Here is a 15,842-nt window from a genome sequence, read left to right as displayed (position 1 = left end):
CTCGAGGTGATTCAGTTGTTGCTGGGGAATTTCTGCACTGGAAATCGGTGGCTCCTTCCTTCGTCTTGAGAACAAAAGAGCAGCACAAAGCAGGGAAAGGGAACAGGGCCACCTGTCAGCATGGCCATAAAGCAGCCCAACTGGGAGTTCCCGCACCTGGGGATTGTGCTGTATGGGGGGTGCACGGTAACATGAGACTCCCATGTTCTTTGCTGAACCGCGGAGCTGGATGCAGGCTGGAAGGGAGAGCTAGGGTGACCGGATGTCCCGATTTTATAGGGACGGTCCCGATTTTTGGGTCTTTTTCTTATATAGGCTCCTATTACACCCCCACCCTCCACCCCCTGTCCCAATTTTTCACACTTGCTGTCTGGTCACTCTAGGGAGAGCGACAAGGAGCAGTAGAGCCGGAAGGATTCAGAGCACAGCTAGGGGGCTGTCTGGGACAAAGTGCTCCTTGGACAGGGGATTGGAGCTGCCGGGAGGGGTCAGAGGGGTGGCAGATGGAGCCTCCTCCATCGTGTCAATTGTACAGGAGAAACTGGCCCACTTCCTGAGTCCGTCTGGGCTGGGGCGGCCATGTTCAGTGCAGATACATCTGAAAGGTAGATGGGACAGGGCACGTGGGGGTACAGACTGTAGGGGGTCACAGAGGCCTGTCCCTTCTACCTGAAGCTGCCAGAAGGTGATAGGTGATGAAGTGGCTGAAGGGAGCAGTTTATTATTTGTTTGCATTACTGTAGTTTCTAGCAGCCCCAATCCTGAACCAGGCCCCATTGTGCTAGGTGCTGTACAAACACAGGACAAAAAGGCACTGTCTACACTAGAGACCTTACAGCGGCATAGCTGTCCCGATGCGCCTGCACCGCTATAAGATCTCCCGTGTAGCTGCTCTTTGCCGACAGGGGAGAGCTCTCCCGTCGGCATCGTTAAACCACCCCCCCAACATAGCCCTGTCCACGCGGTGCTTCTTTCGGTCAGGGGGATGTTTTTTCACACTCGACATACATTGTACTGACAAAAGGGCTAGTGTAGATGTAGCTTAAGACAAGAGACAGCAGATGGATGCAACAGACAGACTGGGGGCAGATTCAAGGTGGCAGGAGGACAATACTGGTCAGCATTAGAAGCAGTGGTTGGAACACTTCAACTGCCAAAACGTTGTCAAGTTCTTGTGGCAAGAGCCAAATGTCCCGGAGTGATCTGAGTTAGTGGGGATTAGAGCTTTCGTCAGGCCCTCGGGTGCAGGAGATGCCAGCCAGACTCTCATCATAGAAACGTGGGGCTGGAAGGGATTTTGAGAGGCCTCATCCAGCCCCCTGCCCTGAGGCAGGACCTAGACCATCGCTGACAGGGTTTGTCCAACCTGTTCTTAAAAACCTCCAGTGACGGATTCCACAACCTCCCTTGTAAGCCCATTCCAGAGCTGAACTATCCAAACAGGGAAAACTTTCTACCTGTTTTCCAATTTTAGGTTCTAGCAAAGTTACTTAAGCTCCCAGGCTCGTCCTTTGAAGATGTTGTGCAGGTTTCCTTTTGGGGACGAGGACAGTGAGGTCAGACACGGAGCGCATGCCCGCCCACAAAACACCTTTCGAGATCCCTAGGTCCTGCGCATGCGTGTCACATGTAGGGGACCTCATCCAGTGGACTGAATGCCCCAATAACAATCATTACACACTTGCATGGCCTCTCACAACAACAGAAAATAAGACAAAAACACTCTATCACCTGTAGGTGAGCACTTTCCAGAAAGCGATCACTCCATGTCTGACCTCTCAGTCCTTGTCCTCAAAGGAAACCTGCTTTGCTAGACACTAAAAATCATGGTCCTAAAAAGACACTGGCTTTATGGCTTATTACAACAATCTATAACCCACTTACCTCCCACCCCACTCCCTTTTTTTTTTTAGTCCTGTGACTACAGAGCCGCTGCACTTTGAATGGTCTCTGACAATGTGTGAACTACTTATCCTAACCAATCTGTTCTACCTTGTATTAACTGTGATGCCAGGACTACCTTTCCCAGACCTGAAGAAGAGCTCTGTGGAGCTTGGAAGCTTGTGTCTTTCACCAACAGAAGTTGGTCAAATAAAAGACATGACCTCACTCTCCTTGTCTCTCCTTGCAGAGACATCCTAGATCCAAGCTGAGAACAGTCTGTGTCTGTGTCTGTGTCTGTGTCTGTGTCTGTGTCTGTGTCTGTGTCTGTGTCTGTGTCTGTGTCTGTGTCTGTGTCTGTGTCTGTGTCTGTGTCTGTGTCAAATGGAAACTGACCAGAATTATTAGTATTGCCGTCATGGAATCTTTTTTCATTTCCCCAATACCCAGGAGCTCCTGGGAGTGCATATGCCTGGGGAATATAAGCTCCAATTCGGGCCGGGTTAAATGTGATTGTCTTGCTGATGTTGAGGGGCTCAAGCCCATTGCAGCAAGCAGTGCCGTAACTGTGCCCTAGGAGCCGTCTAGCGGCGAGGGACATTGACCCCCTTGCCTGTTTAGCCAAAGCTTGAGGCTGCATCTGGCACGCCCAGCTCACTTCTGTAGTGTAGACAAAATTTAAGAGTGATGGGAGCTAGGGAAGGTTTGAGTCCTTGTGACCAGGTGTTGGACAAAGGGTTGCAGATTCAGCCCTTGGTCACACCCGTTCCTCGTTAGGCGAACAAATTAAAGTGGGCTGGAGATAACCTGGCCCTAATTGGGGAGGCGGAGACAGCTGCTACCTAATTAGCCTGGAGCTGCATAAAAGCCGGAGGGGAAGGAAGCCAGGGGAGAAGCAGGAGGAAAGGGAAAAGGCAGGGAATGGAAGCTGGGAGGTAGCTCTCCCCTCCCTCCTGCCTGCAGCTGTACGGTGGTGGGAACAAGCCTGAGAATAAAGTGCACCAGCGGTTACTAAACCCAGGGTCTCTGAGTGACTTTGTGAACCTAGCAGAGGCAGAAGCCGAGGGGGCCCTACTACAGTCCTGCTAGGACTCTCTAGGTAGGTAGCACGTGGCAATGGTGGTCGGGCTCATTGCCCTTCCTGAGGGCAGGAACTGTAAGTGTGCGGTCGCTCTGTGTCCAGCTAGCGGGGGGGTCTGTTCACACCTTGCGCTCTCTCACATCCGCGCTACCCTGAGGTTCTGTCCCACTTTCATCTTACAAACCAGTCGACTCTTGCAGTGCCGGGCACTGTGTGTGTGAAGAGCGCAGGCCAGGAGAGCAGATGTTCCTCGCCCCTGCCATGCAGGGAGAGCTCCCTTTCTATTTCCAATGAGGTTTTGCACTCGTTGAGTTGCTGAGTGAATAGCTCTTGAGAGTAGAGCTCTCGTTTCACTTTCAAAACGTTCCTGGCAAGTCTGAGCACTCGACAGAGGAGAAAACCCACTTGGCTGCCTCCGTGCTGGCAGTTCTTTTCACTAAGAAACACTTTCTTGGCATTAGAGAAGCCCCTGAGATGTGTAATGTTTCTATCTCGTTTACAAGTGCTATTGCCTGAGGACTGCAATGCTGCATCATCCCAACCCAGAGCAGAAACCTCGGCTCCTCACAGTCACAATGACTTGGTTTGCTTTGGGGTTTTTAAAACTAAATTAAAACCATGCGCCAAAAAGGCCCCAATTAAAATGCATCACACTCCCACTAAGCAGTGCAGCTTTGCCCACTCCCCGCTTCCGGGCAGCCATCTCGGCTCCAAACAGAGAGAATCTGTCATGCGTGACTGGTGTTGGTTGGCCTCTGCCTGATTTTCATCAACAGCTTCTTCCCTGTGCTGCAGCTGCTGTATTGGTGTCTCGCCTCTGACTTCCACCACAGAGCACTGTATACTCTGCTTATGGTGTGTAAAGAAATTCTGGTACCTCTCTCAGCCCTTCCCTGGCTAAGGAAGGTGGCATGCCCATTTGACATGGTTTAGGAGTTGTCCAAGACTATTGGATCATAAGCTTGTCTTGCTACTCCTGTAAAATGCCCCGTACCGCCTGTGATGCTATATTAATAGTCATGGTGTCTTTCAGCAGGTAGACCAATAAGTGTAATACTCACACAATCCCTCCCTTCCCTGCGTTGGCGAGAAATATTCATCCCCCGATCATGTCTTGTCATTAATCCGTATTGCCAGTGTAATCTCTTTGGAGCAGGGACTGTCTTTACCATGTATTGTACAGTGTTTAGCAAAAGTCAATAATTGGGACCTCTAGGGGTTACTGCAAGATGAATGTGTGACTCCGGGTATGTCTACAGTGCAATGTAAGCCCAGGGTTAGTGGGACTCGAGTCAGCTGGCCTGTTAGGGATCCCTGGGCTTGAACCTCAACGTATTTTAACCCTACATTAAGATTTTTTTCTAACCCGTGCTCGAACCTAGGGCTCTGATGTCCACACTGACGTGCGCAGACCTGAGTCAAAGTAACCATGTTTGAGACCCTAGCCACCCCTTGCCCCCGAATATGGTGCACTGTGGGAAAACTTTACTGTCCGTCCTGCATGTTTCCAGGAAGCAGCTCGCTTTGCTTGATCGATTCGCTCTCCATTGCAAACCCAGGCGGCTCTCTGGCATGCTTACAGATTGGTGATCAGAAGAATACGGGTCAACGCCGACCTGAGCTGCTGCCATTCGCAAAGCGGGGATGTCTTCCGTTTTCAATAGAGTGCATTGCAGATCGTTGGGATAGAGAGGACTAAGCAATCTGTCCCATGGAATTATGGGATACTTCCAGCTGACTCCTTAGCCCCCAAGTCAAGTGGGGCTGCATCTACACTGCAAAGCAATAGAGCTCGGATCCTGGGTTAACTCGACTTCGGACCCCCCAGCCCTGCAGGGTCCTGGGACTCTGTGTCGGAGCCCTGAGTTAGCGCAATCGCAGCATCGACTCAAGGGGGATTAGATGTAAGCTTGGGCTCATGTTGCTGTGTAGACATATCTTTGGTGATTTGTGATGCGCTGAACAAAAAAACTGCTCCCCCCCCCACCAAGACGTACTGCATCTATTAGTGAAGACCAGGAGCAGAATGGAGAGGCCAAGAAGCAGCCTGAGCAGCAGGTATGTGCATGACAATACAGACATGTCCTGTACATGTAGCCCTGCTGATACAGCTGCGTCCTTGATTGATTGTGCCCTTGATAGAACTCGTGGATTCTTTCCCCCCAGGGTCTGCTCCTGGCTCTCCGAATACCTCCGCTTGTTTCACAGGCTGCAGGGATTTTCTGAGCAGCTCAGTGCCGGAGGGGAATTTAAAGTGTTTGATTTCTTGTCTGTTCCAGGGAGGACCTGGACCAAGAGGAGAAGGCCAAGTTTGGGGAGCTGTGCAGCGGAGAGAATGGAAAAGGCAGGGAGTGGTTTGCAAGATACGTCAGTGCTCAGGTGAGCAGGGGATAGCAGCTGCCTGATGCTAACTACTCTGTGTCAAAGCAGTTGAGGGTGCCTGGCAGGAGGGTGGGTCACCTGGACGTCTGTTAGAACAGCAGAGTGATGTGTTTGGAGACCATGCCTCATCTCAGTGGGGAGAGCTGGGGGCAAAGGGATGCATGTATTGAATTGTATTAAAAATGCAACTGTATCAATCACCGGGCAGCGGAATGTTAGAGAGAAGCCGTCAGTTTCATTTAAAAAAAAATCAAAATAACTCATCAAAACTCCTCCCAGCTCCCAGGTCAAATTCCACAGTCAAACCAGCATCCAGTGGCCCAGCCCCACTGGCGAATTCTCTGGGAGCACTCACGTCAGGTCTTCGGGGCTTGCGTCTCAGTAGCAGTGGAGAGGAAGCGGTGCTAACGCTGGCATGTGTCGGCTTCGTTTGTCTTTGCAGCGCTGTAACTCCAAGTGCGTCTCGGAGCAGACTTTCTATCGGCTGGTGCAGTCCTTCGCGGTGGTGCTGTTTGAGTAAGTAATGGCAGATATCAAAGCAGGATTGATTTCCTTTTTCACAACTGAGCCCTCTTGTAATCTACCCACCAAGCCATCAGAGGGACGCTTTGCTTCCATGCCACCTAAGGAGACCAGCCTCAGCTAAGTAGAAAGTCAGCAACCGGTGCTAATAATAGCTACCTGTGCCCAGTTGAACAGCAGAGCAATGTCTCTGGAAGCACCTTTTGAGCCAGCTGCATTGCACCGAAATTGCTTTGAGGGCCACGTGTTAATTGGCAGCATCTCCAGTGTGAATGCACATGGCTGCTTGGAAGCGGAGTGTCTGGGTTAGTGTAAAGCAGTGGGGGGAGCCGGTCCTGGGTAGGTAGGTGGGTTTAGAGACAGTAATGCTGGGGTGGGGTGGGGCTCTGAGCAGTTGGGATGCGGGAAGTCTGACATTTCCCAAATGGGATTTACAGTAACCAGAGGGCGAGTCTAGTTAAGCTGACACTATGGTACCTGGTGGTACCTGGTACCAAAGTGGCCTGGTACCTGGTACCAAAGTGGACTGGTACCAAAACATCTGGTACCTCTGGGTATCTGCCAGTTCTGCTATGCTGCTGTAGATATAGCTGCTAATTCCTTGCGTCTCTCTCTCTCCCTGACCCATTTCAGGTGTCACCAGATGGATGACTTTGGTCCTGCCAAAAATCTAATGACCATGTGTTTCACTTACTATCATATTGGTAAGTGGCTTGTGCGCACGGGTGCCTTTCTCGTGTTGGCTGAAGGAGTGGGGGCGTTGAAACGATTCAGAATAAGTGTGAGGGTGGGTTGTTAGAACAGATGTGTGTTCACTCGGAGGGGCACAGCTGGCTCTAGGATGACGTCCCTAATCCCACACGGAAACATCCGCTTGATTTGAGATTGGGAGGCAGTCACTGAGAATGGTATCTGTGGAGGGCTCAATTTTCTAACCCAAGTTTAAAAAACTAAAGATCAAAGTTTTCAGAACTAACTAGTGATTTGTGGGGCGCAAACTTGAGATACTTCAGCGGCTTGATTTTTCAGAGCGGGGAGGGCTCAGGACCTCCTTAAAATCAGTCCTCCTTCCTGAGTCTCTGGATGCCCAGAAACTGAGGCACCCGCAATCACTAGTCACTTCTGAAAATCTTGTTCTAAATCCAACGCACTTTTAAACAGGGAAGTCTTCAGCCTTAGGAGCCATTTTCAACAGAAAATCGTGTCCATTTTAAAAAACAGGAGCTTCCTCGCTTCTCTCTCTCCTTGTCCACGTTCCTCTGGCTGCGGGTTCTGCTCCTGCACCAAATGCCCAGCACAGAGGTGGAATCGATATCGCAGTCACTGGAACTAAGATCAGGCATGAGCTGAGCTGTGTTTGGGAGCCCAGCGTTGTTATGGCATTGAGGGCTCTTCCCTCTTCCTGTGCATGATTGTCATTAATGCTACTGTGAGTTATGTATATGCAGAGAGTGAGGACCGTGTTTTTCAGTGTATCGCGTGTGCTCCAGATGTCGTCGTCCGGCAGCTCACGGCTGCTTTGAACCCCTTGGTGCTCAGTGTCTTACCACAAATGCCCAAGGGCGACAAACTCTGGTGTGTCCTTGTCCATTCAACAGAAGAGATGTCATCTGGCTATTACAGTAGTGCTTGGCTACTGGGACGACGGGAGCCATGGTAGATAAATATTGAAACCCGGGGCTGCGGCGCATGCTTTCTCCAGCTGCAGCAGAAGGGGAATCCGGCTGTTCTAAACATCTCTCCTTTATTATTAGAGGGTCCCTGTTCCTGTGTTCTCGGCCAGGGAACGCACCCATTCTAAGGCCTGTGTTATCAGCACAGCGTGATGGGGTCATGGCAGTGCTGCGTGATTGAGTTTACTTCATTTCAGAGTTTGTGAGCTCAGGTTAAAACGGACTCGTGAGGCTCAAAGATTCCCTGTTAGGCACCCAGGCTCCTCTGATTCTGCTGAGCTTGGAGCTTTTCAAATAAGAAATCAATGTCCAGTGACAGCTTTTTTTTTTTTTTTCTCCTCATGACTGGGGCCAGCTTCTTTTAATTGAGTTTCTCTGAATTGCCGTTCCTGTCCCGCTGCCAGCTAGAGAATACTATTAAACTCTCTTGGAGAGTTAGAGTGTGGAGCTGGGCTCATAGCACGGTGAAGTGGTGGATTAGTTAATCCCAAAAGACTAAAGGAAATAGATGGGGAGCCTAATGGGAGACCCTGAGCAGTGTGGGGGCTGGAGAGTGAGGGCCTTACCTCTGAGTGGTGAATGCGGAGGAGAGGGGAAATGACATTCATAAAATATCCAGTGGGTTGCTGGAAAGAGTGTTCCTCTAGAACAGTGGTTCTCAATCAGGGGTACGCAGAGGTCTTCCAGGGGACACATCAACCCATCTAGATATTTGCCTAGTTTTACAGCAGGCTACCTAAAAAGCACCCGTGAAGTCAACACAAACTGAAATTTCATACAATGACTTGTTTATACTGCTCTATGTACTGTGTCAGCAGTTCTCAGTCTGTGGGCGAGTTGGTTTTAATGGGGTCGCCAGGGCCAGTGTTAGACTCGCTGGAGCCCAGGGCACAAAGCCCCACCACTCAGGGCTGAAGCCCAAGTTTTTAAGTGAGGTGGAACTTGGGTTATGCAAGACAAATCAGACCCCTGAAAGGGGCACAGTCGTCTGGAATGGTTGAGAACCACTGCTCTAGATCTCAGACCAGTGACGTCCCGGCACCCCCACAGCCTCCGCTGCAAATCGAGTGGCTGTTCCCCCTCTGAACGTTCTTGCAGCAGCCAAGAGAATCTCTCTGCTCTCTAGCTATGAGGATGCCAAACCCCTCAGCAGTCTGCCTTGCACCAGCTGTTGGTTCAGGAGATGCTGGCCATCATGCACACGCTGTTGGCTTTAAAGCGAAGGATGCATCCCGGCGAGACGGAGATGCTGACACAGGGGATTTGCCTTCTGAAGCCTTGTGGTGTTGGTTTAGTCTCCATGTGGCTAAAACCTGGTGTCTTTGTAACCTTTCTAGGAGTGAGGACTTGAGGCGCTTGTAGCTAAAGCCGTGCAGCCGCCTTTGCAGTAGGGAGCCGCCTAGATTAAGTTATCCTGGGATCACTTAAAAGAGCCATTTCTAGGAACCTCCTGTTTCTCTTGTAGGTAAAGCCCAGGCGCTGCCCTCGGAGGCTAAGGAGAAGCCCATGGGGAGCATCGACTCGTACCTGAAGTCGGCGAACAGCTGGCTGGCTGAGAAGAAAGACATTGCCGAGCGACTCTTGAAGAACACGTCAGCGAAGACTGAGAATGTGAAGGGCTTCTTCGGGGGGCTGGAAACCAAGCTCAAGGGACCCACGGGCAAGAAAAGCGAGTGAGTATTGCTCCAGCAGTGCTCTGACGCCCTGTGTAGGGGACGTGTGCTGTGGGCTGGACAAACGGGCCGTGCAGACCGCATGGCTGTCAACCAGACATATGCGCGTGCTATCTGGGATAGAACAGGCAACCTCCTGCTCTGAAAGCAGGTGCCTCTACTCAGGTGGCTAAAGGAGGAGGATAAAGCAGGGCTTTATCTCCCCTGTAGCACGTTCACCCAGCTCCGCAGTCACTAGAGCGTGAGACAGACACATGGATAGGTATGATTCCATACAGCACAAGGTCGCTAGATCTGTGAGAGCTCCTAATTCAGGCTCTCCAGTTGCAGCTCTTAGCATTATGTGGGCTTCCTAGCGAGGCCTACATGTCTGTCCCTATCTGTGCTGAGACAGGTGGTCTCCGGAGATGGATTTCTTTGGGCATAGAGCCGTGGTTCCCAAACTGCTCTGTGGACCATCAACAGCCCAGAGAGAACGTGCTGGTGTGCGGAAGAGATTTGGCAAGCCACGTGCTGCTGGCTGCTGCACCTCATTTTCAGCCTGTAAAGCTCGTTAAACTACAAATGCATTAAACGCCAGGGAGGTGGTGTTTGACCACCAATGGGAGCGGAGGAAAGGTGGCCCGTGTGATCACAAATGGGCGTGGCCCGTGTGATCACAAATGGGCGTGGCCCGTGTGATCACAAATGGGCGTGGCCCGTGCGATCACAAATGGGCGTGGCCCGTGCAGGTGTCCCCGAGACACCCTCTCCATTTAGATGTGGCTCCCTCAGTGAGAAAGTGTGAGAGTGCCCAATGCAGAGAGAAGAGTAACAACCTTCCAGGGGCTTTCCGACTGATCGTCCCAACTCTGCAAGGGTGGGGATACCAGAGCTGGAGTGTTCTATAATGGTTAGTCATGGGACCAGAAGTCAGCAGAGCTGGATTGCATTCCTGGCTCTGCCACTGACTCCCTGGGTGACGATAGGAAATCAGCCAGCCTCCCCATGCCTCGGTTTCCCCATCTGCAGAATGGGGATAACATGCTTACCTACTTCTGAGAGGCAAGTGTGGCTGCAAAGCACTGGGAGACATTCTGGGGAAATAGCCTGCGTGGGCATGAAGTTATTGGGTGAAACTCTCCCAAGGGCTCCAGTGTATATTGGCCATGGCTAGCACCTCGGTCAGCCTCTTGTGTCTCGCCCCAGTGGCTGTGATGGGGGAGGTGGATGCCAGCAGGCTGAATGGGTTAGTCACGTGGGCTGATAGGAGGGGGAGCTGGCTGCTGTAGGGCATCGGTTTCTGAGAGGGAGGAGCTGACTGGCACGGTTTCTTTGCTGTAGGGAAGGGGAAGACAAACCGAAGGAGAAGCTGCAGAAGACAGGTAAGCAGCACAACCGCAAATCAATGGCTTTAGCAAGGGGATCCCTAGGACCTTAGGGTGGGGCTCAGGGGGCAGACCTGGTGTGAAATGCCCCGGCATTGCCAGCGTCATGTAAAGTGACCGGGAGAGTGAAATTGCCGTGGGGAATGACTGACAGCTTCTTAGTGTGGTTTGCAGGGGCACTCAAGGAAGCTGCAGTGAAACCAGAGGACGTTTTTCCAATCCATTGTTCAGAGCAGTAGCATCTCCCGTTCCACAGCAGCATCCCTTGGGTGCTGAATGTAACCTGCACACACGCAGTGTGGTGCTTTGTGGTGTTGTGTCGTCCCCCTTCCCCGTATAGAGGTTTGTGTCGGCTACTGCCTCTGAGCTAATGGACCAGCTCCTTGAGCTCCAGCAGCAGCCATGAGGAGGAGAAACGCAGCAGAGCTGCTTTTCTCTGCCCCCGCTAGGGATGGTTTGCGTTGCTTTTTTTTCCCCCGGTACCTCGGGGTGACTGCTTGGGGGGTGGGGTGAGTAGCTGAGTCGCGCTAAGTTTGTGTTCGTACAGATCAGCGTCCTCAAGCCTTGGTGTGCAACTCTGCTTCCCGACAGTTTCCTTGTACGGCCCCGAGGAGGAGGAAGAGGAGAAGAAGGGAGAGAAGATCTATTTATATATGCACCTGAAGCAGCAGCCTATCTGGTAAAGCCTGGTTATCCGCCTTGAGCTGCAGCCCCCGGGGACCAGCTGTGCCTGGTAGCTCTGAGTCAGCTGGCAGGAGCATCCACTTGCACAGCACCGGCAGTATGAGGGGGACCCCAGGCCCTGTGCTGCTCAGAGAACAGTGCCCAGAGCTGGTGCTGCCATGCAGGCCGAGTGACATGCTGCCGTTCCCCACAACTCAGCCGTGTGCCTGATCCAAGTATTCTACTCTTTGCATATGCAGAGTTGACTCTGCCTTCCCCCTGCCCACCCCCCACCTCCCCCCAAATGATGAGATCTGTCAACGCAGCCGCTGATCAAAAGCCCCCAAAACCAGGAATTAACAGCTCAGTAAAGCTGACTTCTCTTTGCTGCATGCTGTGTGCATAGAAGCCAAAGGCTGGATCTGTGGGGAGGGCACTTTGGCAGGACCCCGTGTACGTGCACAAGTGCCCCACGGTTGCTCGGAGGTGCTGCTGGGGTGGCGGCCGTGCTCTCCCGTGCAACGCGCCATCTCCAATGCCTTCTCCCTGTTTTGCAGGCACACCCTGAGATTTTGGAATGCAGCCTTTTTCGATGCTGTCCATTGCGAGAGGAGGAAGAGATCTCCCACCACCAGGTAGGGCGTGAACATTAAATTCTGGCTGCCCTTGGCAAGGGAGGGCTGGAAGGCAGGGGGAAAACGGCCCATGCTTCACTCTCAAACTCCCCAGCCCCCCCAACAGTGGAGATGACAGGTTAGGCCCTTCCTGCTGCAGCAGTTTGCTGAGAAGTCCACCCAGCTGACAGCTGTTTAAATCCTGCTGCACTGTGAAGGCAATTGCCATGGCTAATGCTAGAACTAACTGCATGGAGGTGCTTGGAATCGGGCCCAGGTGGAGCATTATGGGAGAAGAGTACGGTGAAAGGAGCCTGCCCCCTCCTCCAGGCGTTCTTTCTGAAAGCCTTTTCTCTGCACTGGGTACAGCGCATAGGGAGGCTGCCTATATTGCATAGTAGCTGTTGGAAAGTGCTGAGCCTCTTTCTGCCAGGGCTGGTCATTGCAGTGCAGCCCCGGCCATTAGAACTTGCAGGGGTGGGGATCAGCGCTTCTCAGAGGTTGCAATTTCATAGGAGAGCATCTAAGCCAGCTTCTATTCGATCACAGAAAGTTGCAATCGGATAACACTGAGGGGCTTGGTTACCATAGGCTTAGAGGAGTTCAGCTGTGCAGTTCCCATGGATGTTATAGAGGCCGTGTGCCTTTGGGACAGGAGAAATCCATTGAAGTCATCTCTCCAAAATAGCTACGTTTGTATAGCAAATAGATGATGATCAGTCCTGCCAAAACCTGGACTCAAGGTCCTGCTTTCGCTCTGCCATTATGGACCTGATCTATCGAAACAGAAGCAGATTGTAGGGAAATGCTCTGCTTTATGTGTTTGATTAAAAGGTTGCTATGGAAGTAGAACCCTGAGCTTGTGTCTAGGCAGCTAAGGAAAGAATACCTTTTCCAGTGTTCTTTTTGAATATAGATACTCATGTAATTTAAGTCTAGACATTTATCCTGTTGAGGATTTGGGATCTCAAAGGTTTTCTTGTTTTTAGCTGCTTTTAAAGGGACACAGTCGCAGAGCTTGGGTCCAAAATCCAGTATGGGTTTTTTGTCTGTTTTTTTTATTATTTTATTTTTTTTAAATGCAAGTCTTACGAGAGCTGTGTTACTAGAGACCTTTCAGGGAAATGATAAAATTATATGGGAGGTTTCATTGCTAGGATTGCAAAATCCTCTGTAGTGTTGTGAAAGGGCAGCAGCAGCATGGTACAGGCAGAGGAGAAGTAGAAATTAAATTGACTCAAAAGAGAAGTGAAATTGACCTTTCAAGTTACTGAATTAAATGTTGAAATAAGTTTCATAAGTGATGAGGAATCTATTTGTTTTTTAAAATTCTCTCTGACTTAGTATTCTGAAATGTTGCTTATAACAGGGTGGGTCACTTACTTTAAAAGAATTTTTTTTTAACCTGACAGTGTCCCTTTAAGGAGGATAGCATGGTGATGTGCATAAGGCACTGGATTGGGAGTCAGGAGACCTGGCCTCTGTCCCTGCTCTTCCACTGACCCAGTGTGTGTGACCTTGGGCGAATCAGCTCTCTTTGCCACAGTTTCCATACCTGTGAAACGGGGACAATGCTTCCTTACCTTTGTAGAGTGCTTTGAGATCTGTGGTTGAAAAATGCCAAGTGTTGCAATCTAGGACTCAGCTACTTACCAGATATGAAGTGCCCTGATGGACTGGAAAAGACTGGCACGTTTTCAGTATTTTTTAAACACAAACCAATGAAAGATCCTACTGAACATCAATACAACTTGCATTTATGAAGCATGAAATTAGCAGGAGCAAATGTCTCGCAAGGTCATGTGCCTTTGGCAGCTGCTCTGTGATGAGAATGCCTTTCTGAGCTAACCGGATGGCTGATTTTCCTTGTCTGCAAAAACAAAGCATATTTGTAATAAATACGTTTTCTGAGCTGTGGCCAGGATACTGCAAATATTGCCGAGGTTCTGAAAAGCTGCAACGCCTCATGTGGCACCTTTGGGAAGGTAGGAAAGGCCAGCTGCATAATGTGAGCCTGGGCACAGCTTGTTGAATGAAAATCTAAATCATAGCTGGGAGAGCAGATTTAAAACGAGTAGCGTCCTGCAACTCGCTTTGGGACACTGTAAAAATACCAGGTTCAGAGGCTCACCTTTTAGCTTTCATTAAAGGACAGTCCTAAATCCGCAGAAAGCGTCTCTGTGGTTTGTTTTAGCAGCTCCAAGGAAGGCCAAGGGGAAGCCCTCTAGACTCAGAGTAACATTCTGCACTGGTTTGAACCCTTCTGTATCAATATCCCTTCGTTCAAACCTGGTCCCCAGCGGGTGATTGGCCATGGTAGAGTCAGGTTCGTGCTGGCTGGGGGGTGGGGAGGAGGGAGGCGCTCGGGAATCTAAGCCTCAGGCTGGAAATGCCAAGATTCCCCCTGGAACTGCAGTTTCAAATCATGTTTCAGCTCCTCATCCTTCCATGGCACGTGTCCAGTGAGTGCTATGCTCATTGGGCGTGAAATCTTAACCCCCTGTGTCCACGCCCCACAGGCAGGACGCTAATTCATGGGAGAGGAATGGTTTGTCGTACTGTCTTAGCCCGAATGGCCCCTACTGGCACATCTCCCCGCCCTGTTATGCAGCATGCTGTGCCCACCCCACAGCTGCGGGCGTTTCCCCTTCCTGAGGGGCAAAGGGCCCAGTCTGCTGTAGAAGTCAAATGTTAAGAAGCGGACGCAGTATTTTAGTGACTGGCCTTAGTCAGAAGGCAACTGGGAGGTGGACCATAAACTCTGCTCCCAGTCGGTCAGTGCCTGGGTACTGTGGGGTGTTTCCATGTGTGCTGTCACTGGTACAGAGAGAGAGACACACACACACACACACACACACACACAGCTGCCCTGGCCTCCCTTCTGGTTTGGCTGTTGTGGGGAGGGATACAAGTTGCACTCTTGGTACGTATTGCACCAAGGCTTTTTGTGGCATCATTAAGCCTCAAACGGGGCCAATTCCCGCTACAGCTTTGTAGCGTCCGTTAACACTTCCGTCTCCCTCCCCATGCACGCAGCTCTGGCGAAGGGTCTGCAGGGTTTCAGCAGCTATGCAGGGATGGGTGCTCTCTAACACAGGCTAGGGCATCATTCAGAGACTCCTCCGGGGTATGTGAAAGCAGGGTAAAGTGCCGACTCGGGGTAAGGCAAGAATGACTTAGCCTGGTCTGTGGTATCAGTTACAGACTGTTCAAGACATACGTGGTAGCGTGAAGGCCCTTTTTCGAGTACTCAAGCCAAAATTGAGCCCTGAAGTGTGCAAGTGCGGTACTTGATGGGAATGCATCACACCTGCTTACACCAGAGGTGCATTTGACACTCATTCCTGTTTGTAGACAAGAATCCAGAGGTAATGGATTGAATCTTGAGTCTAAATCTCCTTGGAAACTCTTCTCTGCTGTGCTTGGTCATCCTAATTTGTCCCCATAGTTTTTTTTTTTAAAAGCGGTCACTTCTCAGCAGTCCTTGTTAATTTGCCCCCAGTAGAGAGATCATCCCCCTATTGGAATTAACTTAGTCACCATTTGGGAGACCCAGCTCTTCATTCTCACTGCTCTGCAAATGCTGTGCTAAACTCTGCTACCAAAACTTTGCTGTAAGGAACCTTCTAGTGTTACACACATCTCCTGAGGGCTGCAATTCCCCTGGTGAACGTGGTGTCTGAAACATACCCCATGGTTATAGTTATGAGCAGTAGTTTTGTCACTGAAAACTTCAAGATAAGTCCTAGGCAGATGACAGTAATCAAAAGAAAATTCCCAAATCAGACAGACAGCAGGATAAAGTTATTTCCTCTCCATTAGTGACTGAGGAGGATGCTAAACATCATCTACTAGGCATAAACATATTTCAATGAGCAGGTCCAGATAACTTCACCCAAGAGTCCTAAAAGAGTTGGCTGAGGAGATTTCTGGCCTGTTGATGACGATAGATTTTTAATAAACACTGTAATATCAGGGAAATTCCA

The 15,842-nt window shown here is 50.6% G+C and overlaps 1 protein-coding gene across 2 annotated transcripts in view; it reads left to right on the top strand.

Moving 5' to 3' along the window:
- KIAA0513 (KIAA0513 ortholog) overlaps positions 1-15,842 on the top strand; it is an 82,563-nt gene that overhangs the window by 51,417 nt on the left and 15,304 nt on the right. For both annotated transcript variants that reach the window (XM_044987062.1, XM_044987061.1), the window contains exons 3-9: positions 5,242-5,341; positions 5,787-5,860; positions 6,500-6,570; positions 9,005-9,212; positions 10,536-10,576; positions 11,171-11,258; positions 11,800-11,877. In XM_044987062.1, the coding sequence (XP_044842997.1) occupies positions 5,242-5,341; positions 5,787-5,860; positions 6,500-6,570; positions 9,005-9,212; positions 10,536-10,576; positions 11,171-11,258; positions 11,800-11,877 (660 nt within the window). The remainder of the gene's footprint in view (positions 1-5,241; positions 5,342-5,786; positions 5,861-6,499; positions 6,571-9,004; positions 9,213-10,535; positions 10,577-11,170; positions 11,259-11,799; positions 11,878-15,842) is intronic.

Source organism: Mauremys mutica, chromosome 14 (genome assembly GCF_020497125.1).
Source record: "Mauremys mutica isolate MM-2020 ecotype Southern chromosome 14, ASM2049712v1, whole genome shotgun sequence".
In the NCBI taxonomy this organism is placed as follows: Eukaryota; Metazoa; Chordata; order Testudines; family Geoemydidae; genus Mauremys; species Mauremys mutica.
Note: the sequence above shows the minus strand (reverse complement) of the source record. Positions and strands in the feature narration are given on the sequence as shown.